The sequence below is a fragment of the Xenopus laevis genome, chromosome 4L, assembly GCF_017654675.1.
Source record: "Xenopus laevis strain J_2021 chromosome 4L, Xenopus_laevis_v10.1, whole genome shotgun sequence".
Classification (NCBI taxonomy): Eukaryota; Metazoa; Chordata; class Amphibia; order Anura; family Pipidae; genus Xenopus; species Xenopus laevis.
Window position 1 is genome coordinate 53,610,464 of NC_054377.1, and position 20,828 is coordinate 53,631,291.

General features: G+C 38.8%; 1 protein-coding gene across 30 annotated transcripts in view; it reads left to right on the plus strand.

The window, feature by feature from the left end:
* The window catches only part of LOC108714052 (zinc finger protein 276-like), a 278,865-nt gene that overhangs the window by 218,827 nt on the left and 39,210 nt on the right, over positions 1-20,828 (plus strand). For 17 of the 30 annotated variants that reach the window (XR_005966779.1, XR_005966777.1, XR_005966782.1 and 14 more), the window contains one exon: positions 7,225-7,436. Coding sequence is in view for 13 of the 30 variants with exons in the window: in XM_041589536.1 (XP_041445470.1) it covers positions 15,119-15,202; positions 17,881-17,949; positions 18,134-18,251; positions 20,080-20,360 (552 nt within the window). In the remaining 17 variants the exon portion in view is untranslated. Of the gene's footprint in view, positions 1-7,224; positions 7,437-14,692; positions 15,203-17,880; positions 17,950-18,133; positions 18,252-18,356; positions 18,428-20,032; positions 20,361-20,479 lie in introns of those variants that run through there. The other 13 variants (XM_041589540.1, XM_041589541.1, XM_041589544.1 and 10 more) reach the window with 5 other exon arrangements.

The following is a 20,828-nucleotide window of genomic DNA, read 5'->3' on the forward strand; positions in this document are numbered from 1 at the left end:
CGAAACCTGACTTAAACCCTTATAAGAACGAAAAAGTTTACCATAACCAAGATGGATTAATTTGAAATGTTGAGATCTCCAATCCTCCGAGAAAAAGCATTTATTAAATTTAACCAATGAAGAAGTTAACTGAGTAGGGGTAATGTCCCTTAACAGGTAGTTTGACCATCTCAAAGCCGTGTCTGAAAGGGGGTGTTTCTGGTCAGAGGGGGGACCCCAAAAAGTGCGAGCCAAAAAGTTAATGTTTAGGAGCCCTAAATTGTCACTCAGATTGGTTATCGCCTCCGCTATCCAATGTTTCTGGATGGCAAACCACTTTTTGTTAGAAACCGAAAAAAATGCACTTTTAATAATCATATATTGGAAGTGGTCAGAGATTTTCAAGTTTGCCTGATTTTTCAGGACTGCCCAAGTAAGGAGATTCCCATTTATAGGATCAACTACATCCTTAATCAGAAAGAGATGACGTTTCTTGAAATGTACAAGACAGGAAGTATAACCAGGTTTAGTTTTACCCCAAAGGAGGTGAATGGGCATAAAAGGGGTTAACGTATGATTAAAACCATGACTAGAATGTAAAAGTTTCCAAGTAAAGATTGAGTCTCTATACAGTGGATTTAGTTTACATTCAAGGGGAATGTCTTTCCATTTCAAGTGAAGAATCTCTAGTATATGAGTATGAGATGTGGGGAAAAGTTCCAGAGCCGGGTTTGTGAATTTTTCACCACCTAAGACCCATTCCATAAGGTATCTTGACATTGAGGCTAAATTAAAAGTTCTGAAGTTAGGCAGCTTTAGGCCTCCTAATACATGAGGAGCACGTAGTTTGGTTAAGGAAATTTTAGATTTCTTACCACACCAAATAAAAGAATTTAAAGCACTATCAAGAATCCTAATATCACTATGTTTGAGTAGGATCGGCAAGTTGGTCAGGGGATAAATCAGCTTTGGGAAAATCAACATCTTAAAGAGAGCGACCTTACCTTTTAGGTTCAAAGGAGAGTTCTTCCATTTGTGGCAAAGTGCTAATTTTTTTTTATGGCTGGAACAAAGTTTAGGGAGTAAAGAGATTTCAAATCTTTAGGAATAAAAAGCCCTAGATATTTAAGCTGTGGTTTAGGAGAGTTAAGATTTAAATTTCTAGCAAGGGCTTTTGACAAAGAAACATTAATATTCATAATTTCAGTTTTATGTGAATTTATTTTAAACCCTGAGAATTTACCAAATTCCTGAAGTAGGTTAAAGATTTCTTTTAAAGGGTTGTTGGCATTTTGTACAATTAATAACAAATCATCTGCATATGCTAAAGTCTTAAGGTGGACCTTGTTTAATATAATACCTTGAAAAGCCTCTAATTTGTCTAAAGCTCTGATTAGCGGCTCAAGTGAGATGTTAAAAAGGAGTGGAGATAAAGGACAACCTTGTCTAGTCCCCTTCATAATTTTAAATGAACTGGATTTAGCTCCTGCTATTACTACTTGAGAGATAGGGTTGGAATATAGGAGCTTAATAAAGCTGTTAAAGGGACCTATGATACCAAATGAATCCAAACAGTTAAAAAGATGTCCCCAAACCACATTGTCAAATGCTTTCTCAGCATCCAAGCTAATCAATGAACAAGGAGTCTTATTTCTATTCACTGTAGCAACAACTTGAAGTAAGGTTCTAATATTTTTAATACCAGACCGATTTTTCATAAATCCATTTTGGGACTTGGAAATTATTGAAGGTAAAATCATGGCTAGTCTATCAGCTAAAATTTTTGAAAGAATTTTTATATCTTGGTTTAATAAAGAGATAGGCCGATAAGAAGCTGGGAGAGCAGGGTCTTTACCTTCCTTGGGTATAATTACAAGATTGGAAAGGGAACTGGAAGGGAGTGTTTTCCCACATAATAAGATATCATTAAATAGGTTGGTAAGAAAGGGGCTTATATTCATTTTTAAGGTCTTATAAAAAATTGGAGGGAGACCGTCTGGCCCACTAGCTTTTTTCTTTTTTAAATTATTAATAATGTTGATAACCTCTTCTATAGAAATTGGCTTGTTAAGATCTTCCAATTGCATAGTGGATAGATGGGGAAGTTTTAAATTATCTAAGAAGTCATTACTAACCCTAGGACTAGATCCATTTGAGGAGTAAAGAGATTCATAGTATTCTTTAAAAATATTTACTAGTTTTAGGGGATTATTTGTTAGGGAGCCCTGTTTATCTTTAATTTTGATCAGTGTGGATTTCCTATTCCAACATTTGGAAAGATTAACTAAAACATTGTTAGCTTTATTACTTAGGTTAGCTAGCTTAGCTTTAGAATATTGAGCAAAGAGTGAATCTCTCAAGGTTATCCAAGCCTTCAAGGAGGCAGAGACTTCCTTATATTTGTTACAATTGGATTGGGAGGGAAGGTTTTTTAGATTGACATAACAATCCTTGAGCTGGATGCTTAGTTTCAAAAAGTTATCATTGACTTTACGTATAAGGCGAAATTTAAAGGCTGATATTTCCCCACGAATCACAGCCTTCCAAGTATCCCATAAGAGAGGTAAATTCTCAGAATGTTCACAATTTTCTGTCACAAACAAGTCCCATCTATCTAGTAACATTTTGATAAATTCGGGCTGCTCTGCTAGAGAAGTTGGAAAAGACCAAGGTACATAGTCTTTAACACCTTTGGTAGTGATAAATTGGGCAGAAATAGGGGCATGGTCAGAATGAACAATAGGACCTATGTCAACTGCAACTGTTTTAGCTATTACATTATTAGATACAAATATATAGTCAATTCTAGTGCCCACCATATATTGAGAAGAGAAATGAGTAAAGTCTTTCTCTGTGGGATGCAGTAACCTCCAGATGTCAGTCAGACTAGAAGATGAGAGGAACTCCTCAATCCATTTTAATTTTTTCCTTGTGCAGTTTATGTTGGTATCAGATCTATCTAAAGACCATACGTGGGTTTCGTTAAAATCACCTCCTAGAATAACATTAGACTGTGGGATTGAAGAAACTCTCTTCATTAAATCCACAAAAAAACTTTTCTTAGAATGGTTTGGTGCATAAATGGAAATAAGGTGCCACTTCTTATCATGAATTAACACTTCTACGTAAACAAATCTTCCCTGCTCATCTTTATATGTTGAAAGAATTTGGGCATTTAAGTTCCGATGGAACAGAATTGCTACTCCCCCTTTTTTATTTATGGCCGGTGAGAAGGCCATTTCACCAACCCATTCTCTAAGTAGCATACCATTATCTCCCTCATTGAGGTGAGTTTCCTGTAAGAGGGCAATATCACATTTAAGTTTTTGAGCTGCTGTAAAATTTTTTTCCTCTTTATATAATGGTTACTACCATTTACATTCCATGAGACTAAATTCAGTGCCATTATGTCATGTAGGAAAAATTAGTATTAAGATGAGCTGACATAAGGCCTCACAGAGTATTTCACAAAACAAAAGATAGTTACTACAGACCACCATGCGAGAGAACAAACTAGCACATCTAGATTGATAAACTCTTGAAAGTATAAAGTGAAAGTTAAGTAATAATAAACAATTTCTCAAAATCTCATAAAGGATAATGAGAACTAGAATAAAAAATAACAACAACAAATTTGGCTCCATTATAGGGAACATGTAGAAGACCTCCTTTTTTCCCTAGGAGTATAGGACAGCCAACCCTCTAAATAGAGAAGTTGTCAGGAGAGATAGAAACATTAACCTGCACTAAAAAAAAAAAAAAATTTAAGTTTCCAACATCGTATCCTCTTCACTAGAAATCAGTGGAGAACGTTCTTTATGGGAGATAGGAGATCTGGATCGCGACCTTTGCTTGAGGTCACGAGAAAAAGTAGGATCTTTAGTAGGTGTTTGGGTCACTTGACGAGACCTCTCAAATCTTTTTCCTTTGTGATCACTTTGCGGGAGAGAAGATGAACGATCAGATTTCCTGTTGGTTATTGGGGAAAGTGAGCAGGTATTTTTTTGTTTCCCAAGTTGATCCACAAAACGACTTGCCTCTGAGGAGTCCCCAAAGATACGTGGTCCAGAAGGCAGAAAATTTTTTAACTTTGCTGGATAAAGTAGAGCAAAATTTATGCCTAGAGATACCAAATGCTGGCATGAAGTAGAAAATTCCTTCCTCTTTTGTGATAAGACAACGGAATAGTCTTGAAAGGGGTTGTTCACCTTCCAAACACTTTTTTCAATTTAGTTGTTTTTAGATTGTTCCCTAGAAATAATGACTTTTTCCAATTACTTTCCACTATTTATTTTTTACGTTTTTTCCAAAATCTAAGTTTAAAGTTGAATGTTCCTGTCTCTGGTGTTTGAGTCTGACAGCTCAGTAATTCAGGTGCAGATTCTGAACTGTTACAATTTTGCAACATTTAGTTGATACATTTCTCAGCAGCATCTCTGGAGTATTAGCAACAATTGTATCAATTCTAACAGCTGCCTGTAATGAAACCCAGAGATTCTGCTCAGCAGGGACAAAGATAAGAAATGTATCAACTAAATGTATCCATTTAGAACAGTTTACAGGATCGGCGACCCCCCCCTCCCAGAGCTGCTTCAGAAGGAGAGAAATGACACTTTACACTTCAATATTAGAAAAACCGTGACACATAGAAAATAGAAAGTCATTGGAAAAAGTCGTTATTTCTGGTGATCTATCTGATAACAACTAGTTGTTTGAAGGTGAACAACCCCTTGAAAAATAAGAATTTTATTTCCCTCAAATTCAAGCCCCTTGGATTTCTTGAATGCTTGAAATAGAGCATTTTTGTCAGAGTAATCAAGGAACTTAGCAATGACAACCCTAGGTCTGGATTGATGAGAATCTTTGAGTGGCCCAATCCTATGAAGTCTTTCGACTTTTATAGGGTGTGATTCCAGCAAGATCCCTAGTTTGTGAGGGATTATTTTTGTCACAATCTTGACCAAAGACTCCATGTTATGAGATTCCGATATTCCTATAAATCTTAAATTATTACGTCTCGAACGATTCTCCAAATCATCAACTTTAAGTAAAAGTTCTTGTGTATGTTTTTCCAGAGATTCAATTTTCCTTTGTGCTCTAAACGAGTCATCATAGATGGAAGAAACTGTGGATTCCAGTTCAGAAAATTTTTTGTCATGACTACCCAATTGCTGTGAGATTTTGCTTATCTCCAACTGAAGTTTTCCTATAGCTTTATCAATGGATTGCTCAATGACTGGATTCAATAGCCTTGCCACCTCGGAAGCAATTGAAGCATGTTCTTGTTCAGCGATTGAGTCCTGAGAAAACATTCTTTGAGACTGACACGAGATGGGCTCCTTAGGGACCAATTGCTTTGTGTTCTTCTTACACTGTTTCTCATAAGTTTTACCCATAAACTTTGATGACATCATGGGGAAATGACAGAAAGCTAGTGGATAGCAGGAATTCACAAAAGCACAAGGTGAATTTACCACTCTCTTGTAGTTTTTTTTTTTTTTTTTTTTTTTTTTAGTTTTCTATTTTTTATTTGAACATTTACTGGATTTTATACTTTTTGTAAACTTTTTTTTTTTTTTTTTTTTTCCTAACTAAAAATTAATTTTAATTTAACTAAAATGTTCTCTTGAGGAGTGAAACTTCATCAAAAAAAAAAAAAAAAAAAAAAAAAAAAGGAAGAACTGTCACCACATGAAAGCACAAGTTCTCCACACCAAAAATGTTTAATAAGGACTTGAACACTGGAGGAGTAACTTGTTAACCCCAAGAAGCAAACCGAAATCCAGCTAGGCAGATGAAAGTAATAACTGCAGCCTTGAGCCAGTAATTACCAGGAACTGTCAGAAGATGGCGACGCTGCACTTGAAAACTGCAATACAGTCTGTTAAGTCCGTAATAACAGAAGCCCCAGACTCAGTAATAAACCACTTTGACAGCGGAGATAAAAGCTTATTCAGCCTACGGACTCATTATGAGGCGAGCCCTGAGGAAATATCCGCAGTTATGGAGCCGAGTTTATAACCCGTCATTTTCTTCACGACCATTACCTCAGGTCGCACCTCCCACGAAGGCTTGATAAAGGGCCCTGCGTGGCCCGAAACGTTGCCAAACTTTATGTCTGCCGTGAGCCAATAAAAACACTTTTCTTCACAAGACAAGTTTGATCGGTGTGCTACAGTTTTCTTTGGATGTTCGAGTTATTTGGACCTTGAGCAGGAGGTCCTGTGGACTGTTTAGCACCCGGCACCCGAGAGGGTAATTACGTTCAGGTGAGCACTCTAATTCTGTGTGGCACCTCCCACGAAGAGGCCGGTCTACTGACACTCTGTATCCCAAGCAAGGACACCACAACTGTTCTCCGACGGCTCCCTGTCACCTCCTACACAAGGAGAGGAAAACGACTGGTAGAAGCAGGCAAGTGAAGCAGATTTTTGTGCCGGTACGAGGAGCTCTGCTCCTATGCCTCCATACTCGTTAGGCGCCGAACCCGGAAGTCTACTACCTCCTTCTTGCAATGGGTGGGAGAATAGTAAAACATCATATCACTGTGTTTTAACTACCAATCATGGGACGTGCATTTGCCATTTATTTGCCATACATAATTACAAGTTATATACAAGTAGATGCAGGTATAAATGGTGCACTGGGCCTAGGTGCAGCCCATGTATCAAGATGTATCCAAACAGAGACCTCCAAACTTCACAGGTCTAATAACATCAAAAATGCTTTATTGGAAGTAGCAGTGATTAGGTCTATGTGTACCATGGAGCAGGGAAATCGATTTTTAAGCACAGAATTACATTTTTTCTTATATGTTTAAAAAATGGGTTCCTAGTTCTGCGGGTTTCAGAACAATATTAATTTGTGTAAATATAATGTATCCATTATATTCTAAAATCTGCATCATTTGCACTGTGTGCGCACCAAGCACTTCCTTATTGCACAATTATATCCTGTATAACAGGCAGCAGTATGGTCTATGATCGGTTGCTATTCACCCCTGTGAGCATGATGCCATGTTCTTTGGAGTTCTGTTCTGTATAAATCTATTGTATTGTTTGCTGCAAGAAAACATTTTGCCTTTTTCACCCTATTTTTAAAGAATGACATTTTGTTATATTCTTATTTGCAGCACTGAAATATTTCAAAAGTTTGCTCAAATGCACAAAAATTGTATTTGAATGTATAATGTTTGTACATTTAAGGTTCTCTCTATTTGATGAGCCACACGTGTTCTTTTTGCAGCATGTCTGGAGCAACCCAACATTGGGCTGATACCCTCAACAGAGAAACAGAATCAATCTCAGAATCTTCCCAGCACATTATATTTGAAAGGACTTTTTGTTGAATCAACTGTGCTGCTGTAGCTGCCCTATAGTACTGCATAAGGCCTATATAAGATACATTTTACCATTCTGTGTATTTTATGTTCCTGAATAAATTTTAATACTATTGTTTAAACTTGTACAATATCTTTATATTGGAGGAGCTCTGACCTCTGACAGCCACCCTAAAAGCCATTATTATAATGTGACATTGGAAGGCCTGACTGTAGTGGATCATGGAGTGTTAAATGATGTCGGTGTTATACAGGCCTATGTAGGAAATAAGAAAACTGATTGGAGTTGCCCCAGGCCAAGGTGCATTACACTGGACCCTGCTCTGTCACATACACTTTCACAATAAGTTCAGTTAGAGGTCTCTATTTCAGAGAATATGTTAATATGGATATGCAGGAATACACAAAGTGACCTATCAACTCTTTATAACAGAATTTTTTATATATTTCAACTTCACCACCCTCTGACTTGCTGTGCTTGTTTAGGTGAGAACATGGTGGTGGCATGTCAGTGCAGACATGTTTAGCAGGTACATCACTCAGTGTTTAGAGTGTGCAGACAGCAAACATTCCACTATAGAGCACATTTTTAGTTTCCTCAGTAGCATAGGGCACTCGTGGTTCTCTTCCCTACAGGCCAGGCAAGAGTAAAACTCAAAATCCCCCCTTGGTTTTGATTGCTTTTTCGGTGCAGCCCTGGCAACATTTTTGAGTGCATCTCAGCTTTGCAGGGTGATTATAAAGCCATTGGCACATAGAAAATAATTTAGAAAATAAAGCTCCTCTTGTAGCTCCTAGTGACTTGTGCAAGGCTTGTTGGCAAGGGGGTACATTGATGCTGAAATAGCTTCTGTGCTGCTTGTAGCAGAATGGCATGGAGGAACAGACAGACCTGGGTGGCATGGAGATAGTCTGGGTGCTTGAAACCCTCAAGAACTTTCGCAGGCAAGACTCTGGAAGAGAGAAAAATTCTAGAAAAGAATATCAAATAGGAACAGCAAGATGACACTCACTGTAGTGGTCATTTACAAAACCCCATGCTCTGTATCAGGCAACGCTTAATTCAGTAGATTCAGTGCTCCACTTTGATCTCACTGTGAGGACCAGAAAGAGCTTTAATGCACAGGAGATGCTGGTCAATCCTAATTTGCTCACTATTTGCTCTGTTAGGGGTGAGTGATTTCTACCTCAGTGTATCATAGATATTATTTGAGCATTTTGCATGTAAAATATAATTTATATATACTTGTTTTTGTTTTGTTTTTTTTGTTGTTATTTACATTATTTTACCTGCAATATGCCATTTAACATGTAACGCATATAAATAAATAAAAACATTATTGAAAAAAAAATATATATATAATTTATAATTATATTTCACTTGAAGGACCAAAATTCAACCCCCTATTACTATCTTTCCCAAACACTTTAATTGAGACTGTAAGGGGCTGTAAGAGGAAGGATTGTACAATATCATTATTGTTCTACAAAGCCAAACATCCCCCCAACACAGACACTGTCCTGACCACCTTGAAGCATTGGTGCAACAAAGGAAACCTACTTTGGGGACAGTAGAGCCAACTGGGTGGGATGTGGTTAGGAAATGTTTGTACAGTATAGACACAAGCGTATAAGAAGAGACTATTTTCAGAGAGATTCTGTGATCCAAAAACAGACTGATACTGGCCCTGTCTGGAAATCTATGAATTCTGGCAAATGCCTGAGAAGCTGCTGGAAGATGCCAGAGGCCACTATTCATTGGGTCGGTTTGGGCCTCTGTTGATGTGTCTGGGCCTATATTGAATCCTAGTCCAGGCCAGACAGGGGGTCCCAAATGTGTCAGGAAAGTGGCATAGTGATACAGCCTGGTAATTCTTTAAATAATAATAAGTGAAAACATATTTCTATAGCGTTTTATTCAGCAGCTAAGCTTGAAGTTTCACCCATCTAGGCTCCACATTTAATATGAAAAGGAGAGGCCTAAATAGAAAGATGAGTTATTAAAAGTAACAGTAACAATAAATGTGTAGCCTTACAGTGAACCCTATTTGAAAGCTAGAAAGAGTCAAAAGCATGCAAATAATTAAAAAACTATAAATAATGAAGACCAATTGAAAATTTGTTTAGAATTGGCCATTCTGTAACATTCTGTAACATACTAAAAGTTACCATAAAGGTGAACTTTATGTGTGCAGTGATGTATCTAATGTCTAAGAAACCCACAGTAAGTTTAGGCTGCTTTGCTCTAGGCCCCAATTATGTCCTTTTTAACAAATCTGCAACCCTTCCGGTGGCCATAGACGTTGAGATTTTTTTGTTTAATTTTTGTGTGATCTGACAAACCTGTCAAATTATCGTGAGGTTAGCTGGCACCAAACGATCGTTTATCTAATGATTTAGTACATCGGTCAGAAAATTGATCGAATGGGTTAAAATGTTTTCATCAGTTACAGTGAAACATATCCATTGTCCAATTGTTTGCAGGGCCAAGCAGAGAGCTACCTACAGTTTCCTAGCTTCAACTAGATGATATTGCTTGAAATGGTCTTTTTTGTTGATGGACTAATTGTTCGTTTAAACGATCCTACATAAGTCCCACAAAAAGAACTTTTCAAAAGAATCATCTCTGGCCACCTTTAGAGAAACTACTCTAATCAGCACCACCATCTCGCTAAGTGTTCTGTGAGTAAATAAAAGTACAGCCGTCGGGACTGGTCATTCAAAATGCAGAAAGAGTCACAATCTGCGGACAGAAGGCAAAAATACATTTATTAATTGCTCACAAATATCACTGTCAGACATTTACATAATGATAAATAACTGAAGTATTCTGATAGTTTAGCTGCTTGAGATTCTCTCATAGATAGTAAAACAGGTCTTACCATTTTCCCTTCCAAATAATAAAACAGTTCGATGAATAGATGCCGATTAATCATTACACACAAATAAAGCAATTGATAGTGCTGCATAGGGGACTATAGAGGAGAAAAATGTGCCAGTATAATTCTTTGGCCACAATGGTTTCTGATGCAGTAAAGTCTGAATTTCAGCCGACAGTGGGTCTCTGTAAGTGGTGTCTATGCCATAGTCTGTGTAAAGAGAATTAGTGAAAAGGCCATATCTGGTGGGTGATGCTTGAAATGACTGGGTGTGCTGCACTCTTGGGGAATTCCTGCACAAAGTCTTTGCCCTGCTCCAAGCTCAGGATCAGTAGGGGATCCAGTGTGGCTCATGTTGTGGGGAAAACATAATAAAACAACTTGTCTAGGCTGTGTCTAATAAAGTGGCACATACATATGACCCAAGCAGCTAGATATCAGTTCTCATGTTCCAGATGTCTGTCTGGCTGTTAGGCTCTGCTGATTACTGGCAACATTAGGACTCCTCAATGTGACTGATTCCTACAAAACATCGCTACCCCTTTGTTTGTGCTGCCCATTTTTCTCTGGCAGCAAAATATCATATTCCCAACATTTTTACTGTTAAAATGATTGAGTGACCAAATCGGGCAAAGCTCTTTTAATTTGTCATCTTTACAGGTCTTTCTTTGTATGCCAAGTTGCCCATATCCATATTCCCCACCACCAGTCCCTGGACCTTTAAATTACCTTTAAGTATGATGTAGAGAGCGATGTTCTGAGAAAATTTGCAATTGGTTTTCATTTCATTTATTTGTGTTTTTTGAGTTTAGATGTTTAATCAGCAGCTCCCTGGTTTGCAATTTCAGCAATCCAATTGCCCTAGAAACCATGCACTGATTTTTAAAAAAGACTAGAATAGGAGACTAGAATATGAATAGGATAGGCCTGAATAGAAAGATAGTGAATTAAAAGTAGCAATAACAATACATCTGTAGCCTAAAAGACATTTGTTTTTAAAGAGGGGGTGAGTGACCCCCCTTTAAAAAGCTGGAAAGAGTTAGAAGAGAAAGGCAAATAGCCACAAAACTATAACATACAAAAAATGAAGACCAATTGAAAAGTTACTAGGATTTTGACATTCTTTAACGTACTAAAAGTTACGGCAAAGGTGAACAACCCCTTTAACCCCTTATTTATTCATACATTTTTGAATTCCATTAGAAACTAATAGTGATAGCAACACGTTTAAAGTTCAGTAGAGTGTTAGTGCATTTAACTGCTTGGCAATGCAAGTGTTAACTGATTCAGTCTGTTCTGTGTTGTGTCTGTCGGGAGTGCTCTTCGGCAATGAACAAAATAAGTAGTAGTGTAACTATAGTGAGCCAGGCTCCCTCGCTAGACACAAGATTTCCAGGGTCCTCACACCACAGCACCCCCCTCCCTCCCTGAGGTCATGCAGTAAGTGGCAGGAAGCAGCATCCAGAGGAGCACACACCGGAGGGGGGTCTCTAAATCCGGCCCTGTGTACAGTCTGCTGAATGGTAGCGATGCCACTGTGATCAACAATATGTTTTTTAAAATTAAAATACTGTGTGTGAGTCCTGTTTATCTAAACAGAAACAGCTCTGTCTATGGCAGACATTCTGTTCTCCGTGAGAATTAAAACACCAGTGTTGGAATGGACTTTGTGCCCTAACTCCCAGCAAGGGGTGCTATGCCTCATGAGTACAAGTGTCACCCAATTACAGTGGCAGATTATTCCTTTACTATAGGATTTTCAGTGTTGTGACAGCACCTTAGGCTTCCTTCAACCAGACTAAACTGGAGTTGTCCTTGTTTTCCATGAAACTTACAATATCCACATAAATTAAAATCATATTGTCACCTAATATTTTTAAGTCCAATATACTGTAGTTGCTAATTCTCCAGCGATGCTGCTCAAAATGTATTAACTGAATGTTGTAACAGTTTAGAGTTTGCTCCTAAATTACTGAGCTGCCAGACTGAGACACCAGAGACAGGAACATCCAACTTTAAAGATTTTGAAAAAAAAAACTGAAAAATGGAAGGTAATTGAAAAAAGTCTTTATTTCGGGGAACAATCTGAAAACAATTGAACTGAAAAAAGTGTTTGGAAAATGAAAAACCCCTTTGTCAAGTGTCAGACTGCGACACTGGGAAAAAACCTGGTGGGCCCCTGCTGTTCTGGGCCGCGCCGAGCCAGATCCGCTTCTTAGTGTTGCGCGGCTCCTCTTTGTCGCGGCAAAATAAACGTTTTTTGCGTGCACACAAACGCGTATGCAGAAACGCGAGACGGTGCACGTGCACTAGAGCGCCAGCGTGGGCCCTGGGGCAGTATCCCCGGTGGGCCCCAAGCCCCCCAGTCCGACCCTGCCTTTGTCTTAATATTTGTCAGCAGCAATATATGTGCCTTGGCTCTTATCTGGGGTCTGGCTAGGGCCCTAATGCAGGACATCTGGGGTTTTCTCCCTCCCATGCAGACAGTGCCCATATGCTGCTTACAAAGGGCTCACTGTGCTTGTGACTGCAGCAATCATTTAGATGTATGGAACCCTTATAGTTTTTTGTGCTGGCCCTGCCAGATAATACTGTATTTAAAAGTTGTTCTTGACACAGCCCAGTTCCAGCAAGTTGCTTTTCCTCTTGTGAAGCTACAGTGCCCTGATGTACATAGCACATAATAAGCCATTGGACAGGTCAGGTACTTACTGCAATTTCTTATAAAAGCAGCTGCTCATATCCATTATGCTGCTTCTCGAGACAAGATATACAGCCACATGCCAGCTGCTTTTCCTGGCTCCCTGTAGTAATCAGCAGTGTTAACTGTTTATGCCACATTTAATACTAATGTTAGTGTCCAAATCCGAGCCTTTCCTGGATTATTGTGTAAATACAGCTCTTTGTAGTTCACGACCCACTATGGAAAGCAGAAGGACTTCAAGTCCCCAAATTCATCACTTCACAATTGAATACAGTGAGGAATCGGGTTGCATTACACTCTCAGTATTAGGGATCTTGGGAAAGCTGGTGTCCTTCAGTCTGTGGAATCAGGTATGTTTGTGTAAATAAAATATATTTATATTTCTGTTTAGAAGTTCAGATAATGTTTGTGTACCTTTTTTACATAAACCCAACTGAATGAAAGTATGTAAAAAAGGGGGGTATATTTTCTCTTTAAATTCCCATTGCCACATAACATAGGAACAACCCCAGTACAACCAAACCCTATATTCATGTGGTAACTAAACATAACATAATTTTTAATTACAAACAGTAAATTGCATAATTTAAAAGTGATCTACTTACAATACTAAGGCATCATTGCATAATAAATACTCCTATAAATACTTCTCACTTTGTAGCAACAGTGGGTTTAGGCAGAAAAACTTTGAGAAACTAACCATCAGTAAGTAATAAGTAAAGTCTGCAATATTTTGTAAGCAAACAGGAGAACAAAGTTTAACCCTTGTCCTGCCAGCAATCTGGCCAAGTTAGTTGGACTTTGGGAAACCTACGTTGCTAGGCAATCCTTCTTCCCCATAGTGTAACATAACCCAGAATTATAGTTACTACCTCATTGGCAGTAGGTCACTTCCCTTTCAATGACTTTATACATATGTTTAGGGGTGTAACTAAAGAGGAAGGTGCCCAATGAGGCTCAAATTCATATACAATCTCAAAAAACCTCTAGACATTTTCGGGGCCTGAAAAATAATTTTCTGTGGGGCCCAGTAATATCTAGTTATGTCACTGCCTAAACCATTGCCAGGTAAAAAAGCAAATTTTAAAAAAATACTAAAAAAAATGATAAAGAACGAATATCAAGAAACAAGGAAAGCATTAATGTAACTAGAGGGAGGCGGGCCCTGGTTGGGGACGTGCAGCCAGGCGCCCACCCCCCTCCGTATGTGATTTTCTGCCCGGAATCAGCAGTGCGCGAGCTGCCGGGGGGCCCTGGTAGTTCTGCCTGATGTGCCCAAAACAACAAAATGGAGCATGTACCTATTAAATGTTTTAATCACACCTTCAATAAAACTGACACACATTGGCAACAGGTACAGACTCCTTTTTCTTCTATTGGGCACAAGAGTTGTATTTGCGGTAGGGTTGCCACCTGGCCAGAAATTTCACCAGCCTGGCCGATAAAAATGATGGTTGACTCCAATGTTATTAATAGGGATTTTTTTTTCCAAAACGGTGGCAACCCTACATGCATCACATGATACACATATTAATTTCTAGTTTTGCTATTGCTGCTAGTGCTGGCAGGTCTTCAGGAAAGGGAATGCTGTGGGCTGTAGTCTGACCTGGGCACAAAGCAGAGCTCTGAAGATATACTGTGAGAGCATTCAGCAGTGAGTATACTGGTTTAGAAAGATTAGGGATAATAACCATGTTCCCAACTGAAGGCACCAGGACATTTTATTGGGTAAATTACATTTTTGATATTACATGTATTTCCCCTAGATCTCTAATGTTCCCTGATCTAGAAGGTATTGGACTAAGTATAACTAAACCAGGTTGTGGGTTATGCCATGGAAATGCTAAATAACAGCTTTACAGGACTGACTGTGGCTTTTATTATTGGGGTTGTTACAATTATTTCTTGGGACCTTCCTGACAGTTTACACATTGATTGTGATGGGGAGCAGCTCATAGGCGCTACCACTTCTGCTGCAGCAGTTCCAAACTAAGCCTCGTTTGTTAATGTTCCAACAAGGTATGTGATACATAAATCCATTCATTTCCCGAGCTTTCCTTCCTTAGCTAAAGTCGCCGCTTTGTGTCATGTCCAGCAGGTGGCGCTGTGACTTCACCAGTGTGTGCGCTTCCTAATTCCTCCCGGGTAGGTGTGTTCTGTATACACACCGGGTGGATTGTGTACTGAGACAAGACAGTTCCGGGAGATTTCTGATACATGTCTAGTTTACGCGGATGGCTTCTTCCTCCGTTGGGGGATGTAGCTCTGACGCCTCTCCAGAAGCTGGACACCGGGAACCGGGTGAGATGGGAAAGCGAAAGTGAATAGGAGGAGAGGAATAGTTCCGGGGGAGGGGAGGAATAGTTCCGTGAAGCAAAATGACAGGAGCCATAAAAGTGTCAACTTGGATGTCTGTAGTGTCAGTGACCGCAGTGGATCCCTGTTGTCTCCTGTATGTCTCTGTAGAAATGGAATATTTGGTACATCCAGCCCTTATGTAGTCACGCTCCTGTTTATTGTGCTCCTGACTTGTGGATGAGGTGCTAGAATGTGCCTGGCCCTGTGCTATTCCATGCAGAGTGTTTGCTATTATTTTAATACATTGCATGGGTCACCAATTGCTTCTCTGCTGCTGCTGCTGCTGGAAATTGGTAGGATTGCCACTTGTCATCTAATGCCATGTTAGCCATGCCAGTGCACTTCCACACCTTATGTCATGTAACCATTTAGTAACAGAAACCCCACGACTGGATCAGTATCATCCTAATGTCACAGTTGTTGGTCATTTCGACTAAAGCCCTCATAGAAGCCAAGCTCCCCTTTATCTGAACAGAGTTTAACAACATCTAGAATATGAAATAATTATTCACCGCCACAGATTTCAGGTGAATCGTAGCCTCACTTTAACTTGCCTTCATGCTGAGCGTTACCTGTCACTACTCCAGGCCTCACAATTGGGAACCCTAATAACAAGCGTTTAGTTGACATTTCTGTCTTTCCAGTAAGAATAATACCTGATGCTCTTATGGATCTGGATTGTGAGCTCTGTTAGCCCACTCCTCTGATGGGTGAAGCTGTTTTTCTGTGATAGGTGTACTTGTACTTTTTCCAGAAATCATGGCAATTCTTCCTATGGATTTCCATAGGGTGATTTGTCTTAATATACACTATGCCAACCATTGCATAGCAAGTTGGTCGTTATTGGATAATTTTTTTTCATTAAATACATGACCAAATATAATATTTTTTGTTTTATTTGTTTAACTAGGGTTTCTTCATCTACTTTTAGGACTTGTTTAAAAATCAGATGATGTTTTAGGTCACATTCATGTAAAAATATAGAAAATATTAAAGGGTTCACAAACTTTCAAGCACAACTGTAGCTGAGATTAAATGAAGCCTAACAAACTGGCCTAGCCAACCAGTTATAAATGTATGTATATGTATTTTGGTTAAATACTAAATCACCTCAATGGTGGCAGTGGTCTCAATTTTATATTTTGCACATCTGGACATTCAAGAGACACTGGTTTACACGAAAGCCAAATAAAAATAGTGGCTTGACAGTGATGGGTGGGTTGAACTAATGTTAACTTTTTGAAATAGAAAAACTAAATTTTCTGTAACTGAAGTGTAGGCAGCATTAAGCCATAGCAACCAGTAAAGTCATTTGGACTTTTCTACTACCCCACATTTTCTGTACCTGGGCAACCCGCGTTCTTGTCAAAAAAGAAAAATATATCTTCTTAATTGCAGTACAGGTATGGGATTCATTATCCAGAAACCCGAATAACCCGAAAAGCTACGAATAATGGGTAGGCCATTTTTCATATACTCCATTTTATCCAAATAATCCAATGATTTTATCTGTAATAAAACAGTACCTTAAATTTGATCCAAACTAAGATACAATTAATCCTATTGGATTTATTTAATGTTTACATGATTTTCTAGTGATGTATGGTATGAAGATCCAAATTACGGAAAGATCCATTATCCAGAAAACCCCAGGTCTCAAGCATTCTGGATAACAGGCCCCATACCTGCAAAAGGTTTTTTTCTATACCTTTTGTGTATGTTAATTAATGTGAAAACTGCATCACAAAAAGTGATGAACGTTTAAGAATCTTGTCTGTCTTTCAAGCAACTAGTATATTTTTTGCACTTGCTCCCTTGCTTTACAATGTTTTTTGCAACCATATCCTCATCTTCAAATTTTTTTTAGTTGTGATTATCAAAGTTATACGTGGTTTATTCGTTTTTTTTCCTACTTAGGGAGCCTATGTGGAATACATAAGGAGTGTCAATTATACTTCCCAGTTCCTTCTGGAAGAAGCCAAACAGATTGGATATTCTGTAATTGTTCTTCCCCATAAACAAATTTCTTTTAGCTGAGGGGACACATTTTATTATCTCATAAAGGAGAACTAAGCTTAAAAGAGAATTCAACCTGTAATAAAAAAAAACCCTCCCCCCCTACCCTGGGTAGACCCCCTCCCTCCTCCCCCCCAGCCTACCTTGCCCCTGGGCAAATGCCCCTAATTTTTTACTCACCCCTCCGTGCAGATTCTGGCCTCAGAGTTCACGGCAGCCATCTTCTTCTTCTCTAGTAATCGACAATGTCTTGATGGCATTTTGGGCGAATGTGCATTTGGAGTAAATTTCCTATCCCAAACAACTGTCGAAAGTCACGAAAATTTGCGAAAAACTTTTGGAAATATTAATGCATAGCTAGAATTACTTTTATTTATCAAACCTGAGAGAGAGAAAAATTGTGTGGATTGGGGGAGTATTTTATTGATATAAAGACTATATACGCTTTTTGTTACTGTGTGAAGAAAATTAAGAGTGAAAGGTGAGGGCTGTATAGCTCTGTTCGATAATTCTGGAACTGTCTTTGGATTCTCTACTCCAGGCAGGGGACTCTTGAATATTTGTGCTTGATATGTTAACAAGGTTTTTCTTTCATCCAATTGCAGGGAGGAACTGCCTACAAGTTTCCTTACCAAGGCTGCACAGCTGTATACAGAGGTTCTGACGATATGAAGGTAAAAGGGGAAACCATTTGTCATACCAATGGAAAATGTTAAGTCTGTTAGCCTGTGTGTCAAATGTACTTGCAAATGACCATTTCACTGAAACAACAGAAACTTTCCTTCAAATATCTTCCAGCTTAAGCACCAAATGAAATGATTACAAACTCTTGTTTTAGCCCCCCATTCTACCCCACAGAAACACATTAAGGAACATCATGAGGAGGTGCGGGAGCGACCATGTCCACACCCTGGCTGCAACAAAGTATTTATGATAGACCAGTACCTACAGAGGCATGTCAAGCTCATTCACACAGGTAAGCAGAAATAGTGTCTCTGGTGAAATCCAAGCAGGATACCACTGATTCCTCCAGTGCTGCAGCAATGTTGGAACATGAGAATACATTCACTTTTATTTACAGAGGAGAGAAACCACATTTGTGACCAGTGTAGACAAGCTTTCAAGCAACAGAAGCACCTCTCTGTGCACCAGGTGAGACACTCTGGTGCAAAACCTTTACAGCAAGTACAGTCACTCTTATCCCACTACTTAGAGAAAACACAAAGGAACTAAACCTAAATCCAGGTACTCAATGAAAAGAAAATGTAATTCTACATAACTCAGATTCAGCTTAAAGAGTCATTTTGCATTTTAAGTTGTTTATAGCACACAGTTCTGCATTTAAATGTGAAGAGAACATATCATTGTTTTACCTGTACAGGGACTGGTGGTAGAACTGTGCAATTTGCTGTTGGGACAACAAAAAGAGAAGTTACAGTTGCAAGAGATCACACATAGCTGTTACTCACGTTACCTTACCTCATGTTAACTTACAATATTTTACCCAACATAGATCACAAAAACACATGTAGTCCTTACATAGGATGTCTTTTATGAAAGCAGCCCTAAGGATAGATTTGTGGGTAGAAAACAGTTGATTTTACCTGAATTTCCATGTCTGCATTACATAAACTTAAATTAGCAACACACAAGACAACTTATAAGACAGAGAATGAATAATTAGAACTGGCCAGTGTTTGCTGAATAAATGAAATGCATTGATGGGTATTACCTTCTGTCTTAAAATGACTGAAAAGCATGAACCAATCTGTGTCGGATTCATAGTCCAGCCCCCAGAAAAGTTCACAATGGCCCCTGGTAAGTAGAGATACCCAGCATACAGTTAAAAAGCCATAATTCATATGTAGTTGCCTAATGTCACACCTTAGGGAAAAAAAAACAGAGTGGACAAAAGGTAAGCATGCGTGGCAAGAACTGCTCATTTGGTGAATTTTTTGGCCAATTTCGCCACCAATGTATTAAGCCGAATCAGGATGATCAGAATGTTTTTGCCCCATGCCAACATCAGGTCATACTGCAAGCCAGCTCAACACAGACACTTTGCTCAGCTGCTGTTATGGTTCTCCCCATATTAACTAACTGATAATTGAGGCTTAGCTGGAAGAATAACCCATGCACATAGTGACCTTGTACATAATAATAATGAATTGAAGTCAGCACTATCTCTGATCTTGCATTGACAGAGATGTCAGAAGCCAGTGCTCAAAGTCTTGCCAATATCTGAATGCCAATAGGAGTCAAAGAAAGAGAATATTTATAGATGGAAAGAACACAAATAAGAATTTGTACAAACTTGCTGGTGGCAAACTGTTGCTTTAATACCAAAAGCTAAAGAAGCCACAAATAAGGTGCCCAGGTGATAAACCTCACAGTAGCACGAGACTTTGGGTGCAGCGAAATAACTGCAATTGGGACTTTATTACAACATATTTGTGGCTTTATACATTTGCTTGTAACACACTAGATAAAGGGCCCATGCAGCACAATCATGGTCTGTGTGTAATAAAGTGTTTCCTTAATTACAATCCTAAACTACAGACAAATAAGGAAAGACTTCTAAGTTTATTCAAAATCATACACAGTAGCCCCAAACACTGAAACCCACTAAATGCTGCTATATTTACTTTTTCTAGTTTAGATTTACTTGGGCTCATTACAAACATACCTCCAATCAGAAACATGTTCTCTGATCAGCAGGAATAATTTAAGCAAATATTTTATTCTCTACTTTATAAGGGTGAATTGTCCCACTCTCAGTAATGTTGCCACTCTATGGTTTCCAGTCTATACAAGAACAAGCTTCGGTGCCTACTGTCAACCGAGACACAGCTGTCGGACTTTAAGGGCAGGCTCTCCATCTCTATCCCTCCGGAGATTCTACACTCTTTCCCTGGATCCACTCATCTTGGCTCAGCTGCACGTTACAGCCCACAGGTCTGATTTCTTCTGGGACCACCAACCTAGGAACACTTCTCTTCTGCTCCGAAGCCGCACGTCCCTTGCGTCTCGCTTCATCCCTGGTCTTCAGCCCCAGAGCTACAGTATCAGCGCCACCATCAACCCGGTAAGCACCATATAACAGTAAGGCGGGAAATAGGTTTGTGTGCCTATTTATTGTAATATTAATATTGGCTGTAATACTCCAAACTTTATTGGAAACTGAGGAATATCTTTTTTGTGCAGAATACCTTGTGTCAGTAAATAGTGTTTGAAGAGCAGAAGGGAAAGTGTGGTAAAACAGGAATACTGAAAAGAGAATAGGCGATAAAAAAGGGATGCTGATGACAGATCAAAGGTTTTAAACATCAACTTACCCCTCTATGTGTGGTTGAACTGATTCAATGAAACTGACTACATATAGCAGCAGTCCCATCTTAAATATCTAGAGGTGGGAATCACTCACCCCTCAAATCTCTTCTGTCTCTTCAATAACTATCCTCCCCCCTGGAATAGGATAAAAAGATCCTCCAGTAATTGTCCATAATAATAAGTATTCATTAATGTTGTCAACATTTCGGCATATTAAGAATGA